At 43.1% G+C, this 20,187-nt stretch overlaps 2 protein-coding genes across 7 annotated transcripts; one reads left to right on the top strand and one right to left on the bottom strand.

Moving 5' to 3' along the window:
* The first annotated feature begins 890 nt into the window (after nt 1–890).
* fli1rs (Fli-1 proto-oncogene, ETS transcription factor-related sequence) lies at nt 891–15,188 on the top strand. 6 transcript variants are annotated; one of them, XM_053432606.1, is made up of 10 exons: nt 891–1,072; nt 7,486–7,691; nt 8,918–9,084; nt 11,143–11,346; nt 11,886–11,963; nt 12,747–12,815; nt 12,966–13,028; nt 13,406–13,453; nt 13,708–13,794; nt 14,161–15,188. In XM_053432606.1, the coding sequence occupies exons 1-10, from the start codon at nt 1,055–1,057 to the stop codon at nt 14,679–14,681; spliced, it is 1,461 nt and encodes a 486-aa protein (XP_053288581.1). In that variant the 5' UTR covers nt 891–1,054; the 3' UTR covers nt 14,682–15,188. The 6 variants fall into 6 exon arrangements, with proteins under 6 accessions (XP_053288581.1, XP_053288584.1, XP_053288583.1 ...); XM_053432605.1 differs by lacking the exon at nt 891–1,072 and adding an exon at nt 1,093–1,660; XM_053432607.1 differs by lacking the exon at nt 891–1,072 and adding an exon at nt 1,670–7,192.
* Nucleotides 15,189–16,035: 847 nt separating this feature from the next.
* Nucleotides 16,036–19,738, bottom strand: zp3d.2 (zona pellucida glycoprotein 3d tandem duplicate 2). The gene is made up of 9 exons (XM_053432259.1): nt 19,252–19,738; nt 18,410–18,521; nt 18,189–18,292; nt 17,741–17,915; nt 17,545–17,650; nt 17,313–17,398; nt 17,140–17,213; nt 16,350–16,652; nt 16,036–16,085 (listed from the first exon to the last, which is right to left on the bottom strand). The coding sequence occupies exons 1-9, from the start codon at nt 19,736–19,738 to the stop codon at nt 16,036–16,038; spliced, it is 1,497 nt and encodes a 498-aa protein (XP_053288234.1).
* Nucleotides 19,739–20,187: the final 449 nt, after the last annotated feature.

Genomic DNA, 20,187 nt, shown 5'->3' with positions numbered 1-20,187 from the left:
GTAATGTATGAAAAAAAGAACAAGTAAAACATTCAAACTTAAAATATAAACATGAACCACACACGACAATAATGATGAAGCAAATTCAGTTTTATTTTAGGAAAAACGTTCACTTTACAATACTCACAGCAGATAAACCAGGTAGGATGAACACAACGTTTTCTGAATTCACTCTGCACCATAGACTGTTTATAACAATCTCTGCACCCAACGTCAAGCACACAAACAATAAAAGGTGACAGGATATATGATATATGAACTCTCTCTAGTTTAGATTAGATTCAAACCAGTATAATAAACATTTTTCAGAAGGTATATTGAGTTCATGTCATATCACGTCATTCATATCATGGTGTGATATGAAGTTTATAACATGTCCACTAATATTTGTTTATCTCTGCATCTTTTTTGGCCATTTCCTTCAGATGTATGTGGATTATATGGACGAAAAACACGTTTAATTAAACATAAGATGTGATTTTATTGATCCTGAAATTCCCAGATGGCACAAGGAAGTGGCCGAGCAATAATTCCAATGTAAATAAAAACAGACAGTACAATAAAGCAAAGTATTTTACAGTTGTAGGATCAAAGCCACTTGCCATTCTTGTAATATGCAGTGAAGTACATGTGTTATAGAAGAGGTACATGATCTGTTTTGGATTTTTAGTTTTTCTCTCTGGGCAGAAAGTTGTTGTTGATTTCACGAGAAGCAACTTTCAGAGTTTCACAGTGTGTCGATGACTTCACTTCCCAATTTAGAGAGAGAGAATACAAAGAGAGAGAAGGGGGGTAGAGAGAGAGAGCGAGCGAAAGAGAGAGAGAGAGAGAGAGAGAGAGAGAGAGAGAGAGAGAGAGAGAGAGAGAGAGAGAGAGAGAGAGAGAACGTGTCATCCGGTTATGGTCTGCGAGTTAAAAAAAAAAATTCTAACTGCAATGGTTTGCGCCATAGAGCCAATGCACCCGTGCATGAATTGAAGAGAAGTTAGAAGAGTAAATTAAAAAGACGAGTAAAGGGACAGAAGTGACTCGATGACCCAGAGGCTGCTCTGCAATGGACTGTACGATAAAGGTAAGCGTGTGACGGTTTGTAGAGCTGCTGCTGCTGCTGGTGGTGGAAGTGACAGGCGGACACCCACACCAGCCCCGAGTCTGCTGCTGAGTGAGAGAGTCCCCACTCTTTCCTTCTCGTACAAAATTTCCTCTTCCTTCCCGTTCGTGGTTGTATGTCGGCTCTATAATAACACAACTAACCGCCGCATCTTTACACTCGCACAAAAAAACACCACTATTTGGTCGCCGCTCTGCCGCGTAAAAAGGAGGATTTCCACGCGCACGACTTTGCGACTCCAACACTCCTCGTTTGAATTGTTGCGTTTTTCTAATCTCGCAGAAACTGAATAACTAATATTCCTGAAGAAGCTGTATCGGACACAGCAGCTGTTGTTTTTAGTTTTTTCTTTACCGAGGAGTAAGTCGAAGGGATGCGGGGGTTCACTGGTGCGCAACGGGCAGGTGTCCATGAGGGCGCCATGGATGAGTTTGGACGCAGCGAACGCGCGTCTTTCTCGGGGCAAGTGGATCCATGTCCATCAGATGACTGGTACTTCACGTTTCACACCGTCACGGCCTCATGTCTCCATCTTCTCTCGACGAGCCGGTAAATGTTTGCAATGTTTCCGTCTTCTGAGAAACGCAGAAATAAAAAAAGGCCTCGGTGTCAGCATTTTACAGAGAAGAGCCGTTTTAAAAACTGAAAAAGGGATAATTGCGCAACGAGAGAAAAGGGAAATAATTGAATCTGCTGCTGTATACCCACTTTATAAGTATATATAATATGTTATATAGCATGTGGTCTATCTAGGTTCATTGTATTCGTTGTTTATTTTTTTTTATCGAATCTGCATTTTGGCGCACAGGCTTTTTTATTTCTGCAACTTTCTCGCAAACTTTCGACTCATTTGTTTTCGTTTCCCGGAAATACTATCATCAGTTTAACTTCACTTTTAAAAAACGATTTAATATGATATATTTGACATTTCAACCAAAACCAAAGTGTGGTTCAGCCTCGGTTTAAAAACTGGATTAAAGGGCATTTGAAAAAGAGGCCTGAGTGAATAGAGGAACTAATATTTCTACTAATCTCTCTCTAGTTTCGTTTCTGAGGCATAATGTTTATGTTGACGCCACTGATGCTTTTTAGACACGGTTGATTTTGTGATTTAAAAAAAGAGCCAGTGCAACAAAACCTTGAATTTAATCATCTCTTGTGTGCTGATCTATTTTGCTGCTGCGTGATACCCTTTACTTTTCAGACAGTTCTTCTGTTGGACTGTGTCGCAGCAGATTGTGTGTTCGAGTTTATTTTTAAGTATAATTTATAGCTGCAAACGGGAGCACTTGTCAGGTGTCGTTATCTGAACTCTGCAGGCTTCCTGTCTCAAACCTCAGACTTTCCGCGCACATTTCCGTTCCCTGGACAAAAAAAAAAAAGAAAAAAAAAAAGTCAAACAAAAAGTCAAACAAAGCCCCGGCCGAGAGAAACGAGGTGGACAATGTGTTGAGACTGGACGATGTGCTGAGCGAGTGGAGGAGGAGAACCGGGCCTGTGGCCGGGAGGCCTGCCGGGCTGCTGCAGGAGCTGAGCGCAGCAGCTGCAGCAGCTCAGGCCTTTGCAAAATCAGCTCGACTGAACTTTTACTTCTGCTTTCTGCCACTTGCCTCAGACATGGCGAGGGCAGAAGCAGCAGCCTTTTGCACAACTTGTTATTGGATAAGCTGTTGTTGTTTTGAGCTACGTTTGGGGGTTTCAATCCACCGTTAGGAGCCTGTAGGCCTCATCACAGCAAACTGAAGATTGCCCAGTTCCTTGAAAAAAGCAAAGGCTATATGAAGATGGTGGATTAATCATAAAAACTGTAGATTCCTCCACAATAAAACCATCATTACAGCCTTATAGACTCTTCACACTTCTCAGTTGCTGTCTTTTTTGGACCAAATGGTGAGAAAGTTATAAGTAAATTTACTGATGATGAATAAAGGAGTTAGCTGCAGCCCTAACTGCACCATATCTTGTATTAATATCAAAATAATAGTTATATTGCAGAAGGTATCATGAGGCCACGTCATAAAATAGAAATCTAAATGATATAGTCCATATATACTTATGTAGGGACATGAAGGCCGGAATACATTGAGGCCAATATAAATATCAATATAATGGTTCAGCATTGAAGAAGCACAGTGAGAAGATATACATCATAATTGATTGACCTCAGATTTATTACAATTTTGTCATTCTCTGCTCCTTAAGAAGAGTTTAAAACCATAACCTTCCCCCAGGAGCAAAAATCTAAACCTTTAAACTCATATAGACCCACAACAGAAGCTAATGTAAACTCCTGTGTGGACATTGCTTTTAAAAGTCTCTATGCAGTTTAGAAATCGGACATTTATCCTCCATAAAAAGCAAAGAAACAAGCAACACAACACAAATGAAACCAGCTGCACTGAACCTCACTGGAGGTGTCAGGACCGAAATAGGTCACAGACCAGCTTCTTTAAATAAGAACATTCAGTTATGTCTCCAAAAATGGACAAGCGACGTCTCTGCTGCCTGCAAAGATCTTTTAAGTATAATTCTTTAGATATAAATGCTATTATTGCTACCTGAAGGGATGGAGCTGTTAACCACATCCTTGGTTTCAATGTAGGGCATTAGCTCTGAACTTTTCTGTTTGTAATCAACCAAGCGGTTAATTTAAAAAAAGATACATCTTTATTCTACAAAGTAGGTGAATGGTTTTAAAGGTGTAGAGATTTAAAAAATGATCCTTTAAGTCACAATAAAAGATTAGATCATCTCAAAAAACGAAAGCTTCTCAATCTAAATATATATTTTTCTGCTTTTCAATTCAAAATTGCTCACAAAAAAACCTTATTTTTTCTTTTCACTGCATTCACATGGATTTTCACAGTTGTTTACAGACAAACTGGTTAAACTGACAAAAGAATCCATAGATAAATCAATAGTGAAATGTCACCAAATAGAGCATGTGACTCCACCAAGGCCGAACAAACACTTAATTACAAATAATGCTTGTGTTATTCTGCTAACAGGTGAAAACATAACTTCCCTTGACGGATAATAATCATAAGTCACCAGATGTTGTTCGGCTTCGGAGAAAAAACCAACGGTTTATTATTGATGAATGGGAGTGAACATTTAACATTGAATTAAATCCACCCAGTCTCTCAGGATGCTCCACCCACTTTTAGTGAAAAATCCTCTGGCTTTAAACATTTGAGAGGTACCCCCCCCCCCCCCCCCACATATCTGATTCATATCATGACATAATCAGGGCTGGATCTTTTCATATAGAGCGAGACCAATGCCAATATTAGGGAGTAAAAGATTCCCAATACGAAGCCACAGCATTTACAATTTTTAACTTGGCAATTTTTCCAAAGTTGTTATCAAAACCCTTATGTCAAAGAAATGTAAGTGAGGCTTGATATTTTACAGTTTAATCATAAACTTTATTATATTAAAAAACTATAAGAAAACACAAGTACAACCGGACATAGAGAGAATAAAAGTAAAATGTAAACATGAATACAGATCTTATCAGCCAACCAACAGATCAAATTGAGAGATGGACTAACTCATTATTGACTCTGGTCTTTACAAGAGATTTGTCGATTGGATTTTTTGACAGTGTGAAAAATATTAAATATCAACAACATTAGTCTTTAAAACACTTCTGCATCGTTTACTCAGTCAACTGAAAGTTTTCATACAAGCAAACATAAACACAGAGACCGATGTGTCCGAGAAAGGCTCATATCAGCCGAGCTGAACTTCTAGGGTTAGGCAACCGAAGTTGAACATGTTGTTCTTTGATTTACTTTTTTTCCTCGTGAAGCTAAAACCTAAAAAGAAGTAAGAACCTCACTGTCGTAAACAAGCTCTTCGTTTGAGCAAGACGAGCCTGATGCAACCCGCAGAGCTGCTGACTTGTAGCCACGACAGAAGTTTCCACACAGGACGCTTCGGGTCGGCGCTCTCGCTGCGACAGAAAACTTTCAACGATGTTTAACTTTCAAACCCAACAGAACCAGGTTGTACAGCTCAGGACCTCGAGGCCCCATCGGACCCGAGGAGGGTTTTCAAAGAGGTGTTTTGTGTCCCTGAGCAACGGGGCTGAAACATTCTGAACAGGAAGTCAGTTGTGGCATCAGCGGTCAGGCCACACTTCGGTATATTTCTATCGGTGTGCAGAAAAGAGAGAGAGAGAGGGAGGGGGCAGATAAAGAAAGAGCGGGAGTGTGAGTTTGTGGTTGTGAAAGCTGAATGTGCTGAAAGCTGAATGTGACGAGCGGCCGTGAGTCACGATCTTATCAACAGTTCCAGAAAAAGAGAAATCTATTGTCAGAAAATCATCTTTAATCTAACGTCTTACACTCGACCCCAAGAAATACCTGTTTTTAAATAGATAAGTTATATATATTCGCCTTAAACTTTGCACTTCATTTCTGGATGGTGTGATGACATGTCGTCCATCTTTATTTCCAGTCTAGATGACCCCCCCCCCCCCCCCCACACACCTCATTTGAAGTCCTTAATTCACAACATGAAATTTTATCTTCATATTGATTTACAGTATTTAAAAAAGGACAAATCCACTGATTCTACACATCAAACTCTGTTAAGAGCATGTGTGGACAAAAAAAAGTCATTGACTCCAGAGGGAAGCTGTGTGACGTGTGTGATTAACTGCCTCCAATGATGTTGTACTACAGAGCTGTGGACAATCGAGTTGCATTGTGGGTAATGTAGGCGCCACGTTTTGAGTGACATATTTACATTTACAATTACATAAAATTCTGAGACTTCATAGGAGCTCAAAGTTAAATCTTGTAATACAGGACGTTATTTTCACTCGTGTTTTTATTTGTTGGTTGGTTTGAACGGATTTCCACGACACTTGGCGGAAGGATGTTGGGTCAAGAGAAACACCCATTAAAGTTTGATGCGGATCCAGATCAGGGGGCGGACCCAGGATCTTTATTACCACTTTCTTTAATATTGTAAGATGGGGCCTTTTTCCAAGGGTAATAGTTATTGTTATCTATAAGTGAATTAAAGGGACTGTTGGGCTACTGAGTGCGGTTCCATTATCTCTGTCCTTAAATATTGAGTAACCTTTCTCGGGTTTCATTCATTTGATACAAAATCTTACTTTAAAAAAAGTTTTAAATGAAAGCCTTTTGCCTGCGCTTACTTAGGAAGAAGGCGTATGTGAAACAAAGGTTTCTGAAATACCTCATGCACGTCTGTATCAGTGTCTGCAGCCTCACGGAAATGCCAAACTGTGTGGCATGCATCAAGACGCGGTTAACAATGCCGAGGCAACAATTGAGCTAAAAACAACACATAGGAAAACAGAAGAGACGAAAACAATGCAACGGCGGCACTTCAATCAGGGCTGCGCTCTCCGTGCTGTCCGATGAACCCGACCCCCTCTCCACAGGCCCTCAGTGTTGTTTTCCAGCTTTAAAAATGACCCACATTTTCACATTGTGCCCCCTCCTCCACCATTTCCTCTCTCTCGGCCTGTGCCAAAAGGTTCCTCTGCACATGGCGGCCAGGTTTCCTGTAGGCCACTGACAAAGCACGGCGCTGACGTGCGAGGCCTGAAGACAATGCTCAACTCTTCTAAACAAACACGCTCTTGCTCGGGCGGGCCGTGGTCGCGTCGCACGTGCACGCGCCTAATGCGAGCAGCAGACGTGAACAACAGGTCGGGTGTTTTTCCTCGCTAGTGCACGAGATGAAAGTGCCATTTCGAAGGTGCCGAACACAGGAAGACGGACTGAAATCTCGATTACACCCCTCCCCCTCCCGCAACCCCGATCCTAACGACAAATAAAGCTGTGGTTAACGTGGCTGATGTGTTTTTGAAGAGTGTGCCGCCTCCTGACTGCCTTCACACCATTTCTAAACATTTCTACTTGCCTTGAGTGTTTAGACAAAAACATAAGAACAAAGTTTTGGTCAACTACAGGGGAAACACCACTGAAATCTAACATTGTAATGGATGTGGAGGAGAAAAGTGAACAAGAAATGATCCAAACTCAAAGTGTGTCTGTTTGAGTAAAGAGCTGAATTCAAGGACACTGCTAAAAAGATGTGAGTTTCCAGTTTGGGATCAGTAAAGAACATTTACTAATTTAGTCCCTTGCTTTCTTCTATGAAAGTTTTATAAAGGTGGAGATCTGTCTGTGCTCGGCCTGTAAAAAAGGAACTGTATTGTTTAGATTTTATAAAGGTTCAGATAAACATGTTGTGCTGCCTTTGTTACTTCGACAGCTCCACTTGAAGCATCTTAGTTTGAATAGAGTCTGTACAGGAAAACAAAGTTTCCACAGGTTGTGACGGGCACATCAGTGTCAGACGCTGACCTCTGTGGTTCTGTTGGACAGGAAGCTCTGTCCGTGGTGAGCGAGGACCAGCCCATGTTTGAGCCGCCCTACCCAGCAGCCCCGGCCATGCACATGAAGGTCGAGATGACGTCACCAGGAGTTTACGGCCAGGCCTCCAAGCAGAGCCCCGAGGCCGCCGAGCCGGAGTGGGTGGGGTCAGCGGCGCAGAACCCTGGGAAAAGAGGCGAACACGTCAACGGGACCAGGTGAGTCAGGGCCGGGGCCACGGGGGACCACGGGTTCCCGGTCATCGGGCTGCAGCTTTGTTACTGCTCCATTTCAACATTCAGGTTTTTCCCAGATGCTAAATTTATTTGTTTATTGCTCATTTAACAAATGACCACTGATGTTCTTTTTTTTTTACTTTAACCATGTGGGATTACACATGAAGTAACTTAATACATTTATTAAAGTATTCTTCAGGAAAAATACTTTCTAGACACTTCATTGTATCTCCTTTCTCTTCTTTTTTAAAAAGAGAGATAGAGATGGTGAAAGAGAGATGGAGCGATAGGGAGGGATGGAGATAGAGTGATAGAGACAGGTGCCGAGCACGATAGAGAGATGGAGAGGGGGTTAGAGAGAGAAATAGTAATAGAGAGAGGGATAACGAGAGCAATGGACATAAAGGTAGAGAAAGCAGTTAAGAGAGATAGAGGTAAAAAGAGTGAGAGATAGAGAGTTAAAGATGAACAGAGAGCAATAGAGATAGATAGAGTTAGAGAGGTAAAGATGGAGAGAGAGCAATAGAGATAGAGATAGAGAGGGATAGAGAGAGCGATAGACAGGTAGAGAAAGCAATAGAGATAGAGCGATAGAGAGGGATGGAGATAGAGTGATAGAGACAGGTGCCGAGCACGATAGAGAGATGGAGAGGGGGTTAGAGAGAGAAATAGTAATAGAGAGAGGGATAACGAGAGCAATGGACATAAAGGTAGAGCAAGCAGTTAAGAGAGATAGAGGTAAAAAGAGTGAGAGATAGAGAGTTAAAGATGAACAGAGAGCAATAGAGATAGATAGAGTTAGAGAGGTAAAGATGGAGAGAGATAGAGATAGAGAGGGATAGAGAGAGTGATAGACAGGTAGAGAAAGCAATAGAGATAGAGAGAGAGATAGAACGATAGAGAGAGGTAGAAAGAGCGAAGATGGAGAGGGACAGAGAGCAAGAGGGAGAGGTAAAAATGGATAGTGAGCAATGGAGGTAGAGAGAGAGAGGGATTATACTCATATGTAGTATAAAATGTATGAAAAACAGTTTTGGACCAAAAGAGAATTCCTCTTCCCCCAACTGACACTGAACTCTGTGATGTAATCCCCCGAGATCAGGGACCACATCGCACATATCAAAAATGATTTTAAATGGTTTATAGCTCTGTCTCTATTAGCGTGTTTATAAGACATGTTAACGGTCACATGTTAACCTGTGTTTCAGCCGTGAGTCCCCGGTGGACTGCAGCGTCACCAAGCGCTCCAGACACATGAGCAGCGACGGGGGCCCGATGCCGTACCAGGCCTCGTACGTGGAGCCTCGCGCCAGCCCCCAGACCTCCACCCCGCCCAGCAGCACCACAGAGGAGAAGAGGGTCATCGTGCCAGCAGGTGAGCTGACTCACACACACACACACACACACACACACAGAGTCGTCCTCCATCACCCTCCGTCCATCACACAACACTGTCACAAGACGGTTTCCCAACAGCGGGCACGCACTGGGCTTGTGCAACGTGGGTAACTGAATCAGAGATGGGCACAGCGTGTGTTTGTGCATCAAACTCTTCTTCCCCAAAATACCACCACACAATTAACTGCTGTGACTCTGAGGAAACACAAGTTCGACATCAGGGTTTAAAATGAATGATATCTCGTGTAAATTAGTATTCAGAGCTGTTGTGTAAATACAAGAGAGAACAAGCAGGAACTGCCGTGTGATGAGCTGGGGGGGGGGGGGGGGGGGGGGCGTTTTTTATTTGTAATAATCCTGTTTTTAACTCTAGATAAATAACCTGAAGTGACTTCTAGAGTCAGACGGATATGGATTTCTCGGGGCCAATGAGATGAAAAACTAATTTCATTTAGAGATGTATCAGCCAGCATTTAAACAAATACTTAATTTCCCTTCGGGGATGAATGAAGTAATCTATCTATCTATAGCCATGAATCATCCTGAGATATTGTGTTTCTTCCAGTAAAGTGTTGAGTGTTAGAAACGTCATCAACTATGCCATCACTTATTAGGAAATACTGCTGTATCCTCACATGGGTCCAGATATTTTGCAGAAAAAGTTCTGGAAAATATAGAAACAATTCACTGAGACATTTGGGTTCTCACAAACATCCCTTCTGGAAAATTTCAGGGAAAAATGCCGACTTCACGTCTGAAAAGCAGCTTTAGAGTCAAGTTGCTTCATATTCGAATCCAAGAATCGTGATGATTATTCGTCCCGAGTCTCAGTGAAATTCCTCGTGTGTACAGAGGAAAACCACTGACACAGACTAAACCTGAGGTACATTTTGACATATCGTAAATTCTCCATCCTGCCCAGTCCAAGGTGCAGTGAGTCATCCTATGGAGGGCCACCACCTCCGAGAGTCGACGATTTAACCCTCAGTTCGCTGGAATTCAACGAGACTCGTCAATGAGTCACCGGCACCGAGTTACTCTGCTCTATAATTGGTGGATATTGCATCACGGTAGAAACGTGTCGACCAAGGACATTCGGGAGCTGAGGGTGTGGCGGCCTCTGCTTGCGACTGAAGCTCCTGCCTGATATTACAGGCAGTTCTCCACACAGTCATAGTTTGCTACTGGAAACGGAGTGTGTACTTCCCAGAATGAGACTCGATGCAGTTTGTATCTTGACCATATAGGTCTGATTCAGAATCAGTTTTTATTGGCCAAGTAAGTTTGCACAAACAAGGAATTTGACTTGATAAAGTGGCTCTCAGTGTGCTTAAACAGAATACACATCACAACACAAAACAATACAAAACAATACAAACAGTGTGAACAGTGCGACGGTCTAAGACAAGAAAGAAAAGAAGTGCAGGGATAAATATTAAACGGTATGAGTATTACGGTTGTACAGTGAGGGTGAAATAAATAAATATAATTAAATATAATTATAATATAATTTCGGGAGTAATTGTACAGTGGTTATTATAAAGATCCAGGGTTATTGCACAGTGCCACAGTGGGTTGGCTGCTCAGTAGTGAGACGGCGAGGGGATAAGACACAATGATACAAAATAAGATTTGTTTAAAAGATACAGTGACATTGTGTATGATTCAAACCAAGAGTTACAGTTACAGGGCAAAGCAACACAGGGCTTCAGGTTTACTGAGGCAACGTCTTATTCAATCTAGCTTTAGTTGAAACAAGCAGATAGTGTAAAACTCCTTTCCTCATTGTACTTATTAAAAACTAATCCAAGGGTCATTGCTTGAAACTAAAATAGCTGCCGATGTAATTAGAACAACTTCCTGTTTACATGAGTTTTTTTGGAAAGCCAGAAAACCAGAACAGTATTTATCTCAAATCAATAGTTCGCAGATTGTTCGCTGCTACGAGATGATTTACTCGGACAGAGTGAGACACCACGTTATTAATTTAAATCATTCCTGTGCGCCCTCTCCTCCCTCCACCCTCTGACACCAGATCCGGAGGTGTGGACACAGGACCACGTGCGACAGTGGCTGGACTGGGCCATCAAGGAGTACGTCCTGGAGGAGGTGGACGTCATGCTCTTCCAGGCCCTGGACGGCAAGGCCCTGTGCAAGATGACCAAGGACGACATGATGCGTCTCACGTCGGCCTACAACGCAGACATGCTGCTGTCACACCTCAATTACCTCCGGCAGAGTAAGAGTGCACCCCCCCTCCCCCCCCCCCAGCCGATGGTTCTGGGTCTGAACTGTTCTGGTTTACATCGTTCTGTGGCACAAACGGTTTCACTCCTCTTTATTTTAACACTCAAATTCAGTCCTGGTACTAAACGGAATTTGAATATGTAATAATAATACAAACATCTGGAAATACAAGGTGCACTAACGACGTCCTCATGTCTTCTGTCGATTGTTCCCTTTTTGCTTATGGAGGTTTCCTGTGTGTGAGGTTGTCGTGATTTCTGACGCTTTATTTTGTTGTTTGGCAGCAGTGATGTAGTTTCTGCAAGTACTTAGTCATGTTGCACCAGATTACTTTAATTAATGTGGTGCTTAAAAAGATAAAAAAGAAATGTTTGGGTACTTCCTCCGCCACTGTTTCAGTTTCTGTTGCGTCAATCCTTCATTTCACGACATTATACATGACACTGCTGCAGGGGTATTATGGATTTTATTTGCATCTTATGTCAAATGTATATTTTTACTCGTTTAACGTTTCTTTGTTTTTTGCTTCAGGTAGCCCGACTTTCTCCTACCCCACAACTCCCACCAACAACACCCCCCCACAGCAACCCAGACTACAGGTGAAAGCAGGTGAGATCATCTAGTCTCCAGCAGCTTCTACTTTCTCAATCGACTTCTTTATGAACCGATCATGATTCACGGTTCCACCAAAAAAACTTCCACTCTAAACTTCTGAAGTATTTTCAATGAAGTACAACTTTGAATGCCAAATTTCCTCCATTTTATTTTGGCTCTATTGTACATTTTCTTGGATTAAGAATCTGTTATTTCTTCAACCACTCATTGTGTTACATGACACTTACAAATGTAAAAGTCACTTTTAGTGTCATGTAACATAATGAGTGGTTGGCGATTTGGATCTTGATTGAACTTTGTGACCAGGTTTGAATCACAGCTCGGATTCAGCTCCTTGAATTATATCAGATTTCTTTTTAAATGATGCATTAAGGAATTGGGTTACATCATTTTAAGAGTGCGAAAAGTTTCGTGCCACATCTCCTTAGTGAACAAAAAACTTTGACGAGTTATAAAATTCAACAGCCAGTTTCAGACAGGAAACAGCTGCACCGGCACAGGAAGTTAGGGGGGGGGGGGGGGGGTTATTTGTCCGGCTCCTGGGACACAATTCACAATCTTGTGGAGCAGCAGGGGCGGCTTGGACTAATAAAAAAATATGCTCACCCAAGAAACTGAGGGTCATCTTTAGACCCCCAAACGCTTATCACGTCCATTTACTGACTTCCTTCCTGCTGAGGCTGTCCCGTCCCACTGTCCACTTCAAAGCCTTTTTTATCCCATGTGTTGTCAATGTCTTATCTGTGTGCGTGTCTGTGTGTGTCTGTGTGCGTGCAGAAAGCGGGTTTGATGAGATCAGCCGCAGAAACAGCTGGCCAGCAAACACCATGGCAGCAGTGCCTAAAGGTAACACAAACAGAAACCGAGGGCGATGTGAAACACGGACCACAAGGATGAACTTTTCGAGCGTGAACAAACGTCTCAAATTTGACTGAATTCAAAACTGCAGCTGAGGATTCAAACCATTTCTTTAACTATGTCCTTTTTGATTTCTAGGTTCCTCCATGGAGCACCAGCACGGCACAAGAGTTACAGACCCAGCTCCAAGAATCGTGCAAGGTACGACAGCCTAATTTGGAAGAACTGACCCACCCACATTTCTAGCTGATGGCAAAAGGCTGCTCGATAAAAAGGGAATATTTGTTTTGACCTCATAATCAGCACTAATGACCACTTTGTTTTACTTCATTCATTCAGACTCACATTGTGTGTCGGTGGGAAGAGCGGGGGGGGGGGGGGGGGGGGCTAGAGTGTGAGGTATCTGTCCCTCCAGCTGTTTCTCCAACAGCTGGAGGGACAGATAACTTTGTGTGACTTCGAGCATTTGAACTTTTCTTGACGACAATGATTAGCATGACATTTTATGGGGAATTAGTAAAAACCTTTATCTGCGAGAGACAATATGTAAAACTAATAATACTTTTTCTTTTTTCCAGACCCATATCAGACACTAGGGCCCATCAGCAGTAGACTAGCCAACCCAGGTAAGAACCAGGAGCACAAACAAGACAGACCAACAAACATGATGACACAAATGAGGCCTTTACACTGTCTGCTTTGGCAACATGGGAGAGAAAAGCGAGCGAGGGCTGGCACGCACTGACTTTCCAAAATGAAGTAAACCTCAAGCAACACCTGTTGTGTCAGCAAAACGTTGCGTCACGCTTGCACCCAGATAAAAATCCGGCTTCCCTCCCAACCCCCGAAACTGACTGTTTGCCCTGCTGTTTCCTCACAGAAGGCCAAGCCCTCAGCTCATCCAAGAACCGAACGGGCAAACAAAGTCCGTACAAGCTCCCTGACCCCAGCGCTCACAGGCCTGTGGGTAGGTTTCTGCCCTGCCGTCTCACACCTCCTCCAAGCCACACAGTGAAAAGGTCACATTTGACTTAAATAGAAAACTGACAAAAACATGACCTCCCTGGCAGAGGTACCCACCAATCTGTCAGAGAGAGGAGCTGTCCAAGGTCCTAGAAAATACATGGAGTTGAAATCTTTTCAACTCTTTATTCAAAATGCTCCAATTTTAACCATGACTTGACATTTTCACACAGATGACATCCGGCCAAATGTTCCAATTTTACCAAGATAAACAGAAACAGACATTTCACATTCACAACCTGCACATCTTCTGTCTTGATTTATTCACTTAACTCCTCCTCTTTATTGCCCCCCCCCCCCCCACCCCCAGGTTCAGGGCAGATCCAGTTGTGGCAGTTCCTGCTGGAGCTGCTGTCCGACAGCAACAACGCCGGCATCATCACCTGGGAGGGCACCAACGGCGAGTTCAAGATGACCGACCCCGACGAGGTGGCCAAGCGCTGGGGCGAGCGCAAGAGCAAGCCCAACATGAACTACGACAAGCTGAGCCGCGCCCTGCGCTACTACTACGACAAGAACATCATGACCAAGGTGCACGGCAAGCGCTACGCCTACAAGTTCGACTTCCAGGGCATCTCGCAGGCGCACCAGAACCACGGGGCCGACGGCGGGATTAAGTACCAGACTGAGATGTCTTACGTCCAGCCCTACCACAGCCACCAGCCCAAAATGAACTTCATGGGGGGACACCCTGCACCTATGCCCGTCTCCCCAGGCAACTTTTTTGCCCCCCCGTCCACGTACTGGAACTCCCCCAACAGCCCCATCTATCCTGGGTCAGCCATGACCAGACATCCCGCCACCCACTCCCACCTGAGCTCGTACTACTGAGGACCGGGCGGTTCACACCTGACAGGGACAACATGGCAGAGGACAACACGTGCACGTCTTCCAGGATGAGCTGAACCCCGTCTGAAATGAAGGTGATATGACGCTGCGGTCCGCTTGATGAGGGCATTAGGAAGTTGTCTTGGTCACACTCTATGTTGAAAATGGGCAAAACACGAAAAGTAAATTAATTCTGTGATGAATGTAAAGGATTAATATCGTTCTCCTCGCCGAGTTTTCTTTTCTGAATACACTGAAGACAATATATTAACGGTTATACAGTTGTTATGATACCAAGTTTTTTTTTTATTTGTACATTGATAGTAAACTGTTGTAAAGACACAAGTCGAACCCTTTACTGTGTGAGTAGCACAATGGATAGCATACCTGCAGTTTTCACATTCAATGTGACTGACATTTGTAAAAGAGAAGTTGTACAGAATGATTCTCATGTAGCGATGTAACATTTACTCTTGATGTAAAGCTAATAAATAATGCTTGTACTTGGAAGTGGACTCCTGTGACTAGTGACATCCACACATTAGTTCTCTTATTTATCTGCAAAATACTTTTGTGTTAGAAATATGCTTATTTGTTTTCTTGCCAAGATTTAGATGAGTCTGATTTCTCTTTGTTGCATTTAAAGACTCAGAATCAACAACCCACCCATCTCTCTGTTCTGTGTAAAGCTACAGCCAGCAGCAGTTAGCTTAGCATAATAACTGGACACTGGTAAATAGTAAAGTAACAATCTGCCGATCAGCACCATTAAGGTTCAGTTATAAACACGGAAATTAATTTCATAATCCAGGAAATAAATAATTTCAAATAACTGTAGCTTTAGTTTGAATCAGAGACCGTACATAAAGATGGACGACATGGCAGCTCCCCAAAAGTGAGGCCAAAGCGTGTCGATGGCCTCCTAGAGGAGGCAGGCTGCACTACAGGTCGTAAACCTTGCCTACTCCATGTTAAAGGATGGGACATGGACCAAACTAAAAAGTAAAATACAAGTTTCTCAAAGATGTTCGCCGCCATTTGCGGTAGTACTTATCACACTGGTGTTTGTTTACATTTCAATTTTTCCATTAAGTCTGGATTTAATTCGTTTTTTGGTGGAGTGAAAACGAAGCAAGATTTCGTGAACGAAAGTGGAGATTGACCCATTGGTCGATCGGTGAATCGGCAGAACCTCACGACTGCGGCTCAATCCCCACGAGCGCTACTGCACGGACCCTGGTTCCAGATCCAGTCGATGGCGGCGTTCCAATCCCGGATAGCTTCATTTCTGGATCGTGAGATGAAGTGGAGACGCAGCATCTACCTTCATATCCAGTCGATGTTACGGAGGAACAGATCAAAGTTTGGTATAGTTCTTGTTGACTAACTTATTGGATCTGGTGTATTCTTTGTTTCAAAATAAGGAGAATAAGCTCATTTCTCAAAACATTGATCTATTCCATTTAAGAGACGAGGCCATGTGCTTTGTGTAATGAAGCCACGAGTGCTGTTCATGTCAGCTTTATTTCCCAAAATCAAAGATTTCTTCAAATATTGAGCGTGATTCTTTGACCTCCTCCTCCTTCTTCTTCTCTTCCATCTCCTCCTCCTTCTCTTCTTCCTTCTCTTCCTCCACCACAGCAGAGCCCTTCATCACCTGCCTCTCCTCACCTTCCATCTCAACCCACGTCACTCCTCCACCTCCGAAGGGCCACTCCTTCACCTTGTTCTTCACCTTACCCATCTGAGTAGAAGCTTTCTCTTCAGGCTGTGGCCTTGTGCTCCGTTCAGTCACCTTTCTGGTCGTCTCTGGTTGTGGTGGTGCTGTTGCTGTTGTAGTTGAACTTGTTGTTGTTGTTGTTGTGGTGGTGGTGGTGGTGGCGGCGGTGGTGGAAAGCCTCTTCCTCTTCGGAGTAGCAGTAGGTTTCACTTTAGGCTCTATCGTCCATGGTTTGCTGATGATTGTTTTGGTCTCTGGAAAATGTAGATTTTTTGCAATTAGAATATAATCAAATATAAAATTAAAAAAAGACATTTATTGTCCAAGATGATTCAAAATAACTTGATGGATTTATGAAACCACATTTAAATTCACTATAATCCAGGTTTTGGGGATCTGCTCCAAATTACACAAACACAGATATCAGTCTATAAATATAAATATGCCTGATGTTTTTCATCAAGATCCTTAAGATAAACAAATATGCCAAAAAACGTTGAAGAAAAGGAAAATAATCAAATCCTGGAGCCGCACCAAAAAAGCGATTGGGTTCTTTTCTGATCCATCCCACATCCTGCCACCACTTTTTGTGGTAGTCCATTTTAGTTTTTGTGTAATCATAGCAACTAACTGACAAACACACGTTCCTGGGTGGTGGTAATAAGCTGGAATAAGCTACAGTCACCTGAACAGATTATCTCCAGACTTTTACTGTGGACAATATAAGAATCGAGGTCTCACCTGGAGACGCAGTGGAGCGGCAGCTGGAGTCGCAGCAGGTGCAAACTGAATCTGATCCAAACAGTTCAACCCATCTGAGGAGAACAGGGATGAGGAGTCGATTCCCTTTTTATATATTTCAACTTCTACTTCTCATTCTTCCATATATTCAAAAAAGATAAAGAAAACCTTACCTTCCGGCTTTCAGGTCATAGTTGCAGGACTTGGCTGTTGGCGAGGGCACAGAACTGCCCACAGACATGTCGCAGTGCATGTAGAGCTGCTGTAGGAGAGTGAGGTCGAGATCACTTCAGTCTTAACACTGTGTTTAAAACATAAATCTGACAACTTGTAGCAAAGAGGCTGCAGAGAAACTACATGTGAGACACAGAACCACGCTTTTCTCCTGGAAGCATCTTCTCTCACCTGGTCCGTCATTCCCTTGAACAAGAAGGCGTCCAAGCTGAATCTCACAGCGTTGTTTTTGTACGGGATGAATCTCGAGTGACTCTCCTTGCTTTCGACCATACACCTTCATCAGAAGAAAGGAACACACTCTACATAGTTCTGTTTGGATAAACTGTGAAAGATAATCCGTTTGTGCGAGTGAGGCGTTTGTTACCCAAAGTTTTTCACGACTGGAAACTGCAGCGTGGAGGTGTGGGACTTATCGGAGGTCACGTAACACGAGTGGACGTACAGTCTCTTGTCCACGGACATGGACGGGGCCTCGGCCTCGAAGTACATGGGCTTACCGAGCACGTACTGGTCTGATGGAGAAAGTCTTTCCCACTGAGCTGAAAGACGGACGGAGGGAATCAGGCAACGAGACCAACGGCAGCTTCAAGACTCTTCCTCAATCATCAAGAGAAAAATTCAAATCAAAAACACGACATGGTTACCGTTGATTCATTTTTCTGATATTTCCATTGATAAAAAGAAAACACAAATTCAACCAAATATGTACAACATGAATTAAGAACGTGTTTTGTTATGTTGAATACAAGTTTTCATGTCAACAAACAAACACTGATACCGAATCTGATAAGAACGGTTCCAGGAGGTTTTACCATTTCGTGGAGTCAGACTGAATTTGGCTCTGTTATTCATGGATTTGAAGATCTTGCGCATCTGCATCTTTGGTTTGTAGCCAATCTTGTAGGAGTACTGGTACCTTCACGGTTAAATACACGGTTAATGAGGTTTTGATGATATAAAAAAAAAAAAAAAAAAAAAAAAAAAAAAAAAAAATCACAATAACTTGAGCTCACTGGTCAGGATCCAGTCTCACCTGTTGTAAGAACAAGCCACAGGCAGGTTGAAGGGCACGGCTCGTCTGATTGGTCCTTCGAGCTTCGGTGGATCATATCGTAGAGTGTTTATATAGGCCACTTGGTTGCCAACTATCTGCGAAGAGACAGTTATCAAACTAGTTGTTATTTTACCTCGAGTCAAAAGTTGAAACTGAACAAATAGAGATAATCACAGTGACATTTTTGCCATTTTGCTTAAAAATGACTCTTTCACACCTGAAAGTCTGAACCAAGCGTTGTGTCTTATTTAAATTGGGTCCAGTTACATTTCCTCCTGGATAGATTTGGAAGTAAGTGTAGTTTAATTTAAAAAATCTTCGAACTATATAAATGTGAAACAAGTCTCAATTTGCTAGCCGGATGGAAACTTTTTACTTTTATACTTCGAGGACATTTCAGAACCTGTATTTTTACTTAAAATCTGTACTTCTACTTCTGTAAAGAATGTGTACTTTTACTACCACTGCTATGTATAGCATGTGGTCACTAGGGTTACCACATAAACCCCCCCACACCAAATTTTAATGAACGGTCATGTCATGCTTATAGTTATAGGAAGATTGATCACCTTTCATCTTCTAGCTCATAATTTCGACTTTCTAACTCATAAATATGACTTTACCTCATAATAATGACTTCTTATCTCATAACTCTGAATTTTATCTAATAATTTGGACTTTCTATCGCACACATATGACTTCTTATCTCACAAGTATGACCTTATTATTATTTGTATATTATGAGGGCTGAGTTTCACTTGTCTGTCACTGGCTGATTTCCACCTCCAGCTCCACCTCCAGTGATGGATGAGGAATCAGACTCACGGTGCGTTTGGTTCCACACGTGTCGAAGTCGTAATCAAAGTAAAGGTATTCCTCGTTAGAGTTGCTGGTCTGACACGTTCCCAGTCGGAGCTGCGGCTGGGATTCCCCGGTTCCCAGCAGGCTCCTCTCCACCTGCACATGCATCCTGCTCCTCCAGCACCAGGTCTTCACCGGTTCTTGGGTCGTGCTGGGCGGGCTGGTGCCGGGCAGCGCCGCCGGGATCAGGAGCCCCCGCACGGCCTCGGGTAGCGGCTCCTTCCTGGAGCCTCTGGCCGGGGAGAAGTGCTCCTTCTGCACCAGCGGCAGGTTCGAGTCCACGAACACGGGGAGGTGCAGGTATGGCGGCGGCAGGGTCCGCGCCTCTTTGCGGGAAAAATCTGCCTGCACCTGGGCTGTTGGGTGTGCGGCCTCCGCCCTGAACATGGCTCCTCCATCAGTGGCGATCAGCAGCGACACGAGGGAGAACGAAAGGTACAAACACATTGAAACTGAATGAATGAATGTTTCCTATGTGACTCCACAGCAGCTGAGTGACTGCTGGTCATGTGATCTCACGGTCGCTCAGATTAACCATCTATGAGATTAACAACACCTGGCGGAACCACGCGGACAAAACGAGCCAATCACAGAGCAGAACACGCCCTTTGCTGCTGGACGTAAACCTCTGTTTTTTAACCTGGGAACAATTATACAAACCAGATTTTTAACCTGTATTCGATCATATTATGGGAAATTAAACACGCCGAATGATGTATTGGAAGTGTCTGTTTCTCTTCTTCTGTTGGATGTATTGTTACCCTGTAATGAATTGAACTGACGTTGAAGAAAACTTAAAAACATGATGATTCTCAGGCAAGTCTGGCCCCGGTTTTAACAGATGTTGTTAATGTTGTCGTTCTCATCTTGTTTTGTGTTCTTTTGTTCTGCCCCTG

Source organism: Pleuronectes platessa, chromosome 10 (assembly GCF_947347685.1).
Source record: "Pleuronectes platessa chromosome 10, fPlePla1.1, whole genome shotgun sequence".
NCBI classification, from domain to species: Eukaryota; Metazoa; Chordata; class Actinopteri; order Pleuronectiformes; family Pleuronectidae; genus Pleuronectes; species Pleuronectes platessa.
The sequence above is the reverse complement of the archived record's forward strand: the minus strand, read 5'-3'. Positions and strand labels throughout refer to the sequence as shown.

Excerpts from the sequence above, each read along its gene's own strand:
- fli1rs (XM_053432605.1), top strand. The coding sequence starts at position 1,634 with ATGTCTCCATCTTCTCTCGACGAGCCG. Across the intron at positions 7,692-8,917 it reads GAACACGTCAACGGGACCAG|CCGTGAGTCCCCGGTGGACT; the intron begins GTGAGTCAGGGC and ends CCTGTGTTTCAG. Across the intron at positions 11,347-11,885 it reads CCTCAATTACCTCCGGCAGA|GTAGCCCGACTTTCTCCTAC; the intron begins GTAAGAGTGCAC and ends TTTTTGCTTCAG.
- zp3d.2 (XM_053432259.1), bottom strand. The coding sequence starts at position 19,738 with ATGTGTTTGTACCTTTCGTTCTCCCTCGTGTCGCTGCTGATCGCCACT. Across the intron at positions 18,293-18,409 it reads GTGGCTTGTTCTTACAACAG|GTACCAGTACTCCTACAAGA; the intron begins GTGAGACTGGAT and ends TTAACCGTGAAG. Across the intron at positions 16,653-17,139 it reads CCGCTCCACTGCGTCTCCAG|AGACCAAAACAATCATCAGC; the intron begins GTGAGACCTCGA and ends TACATTTTCCAG.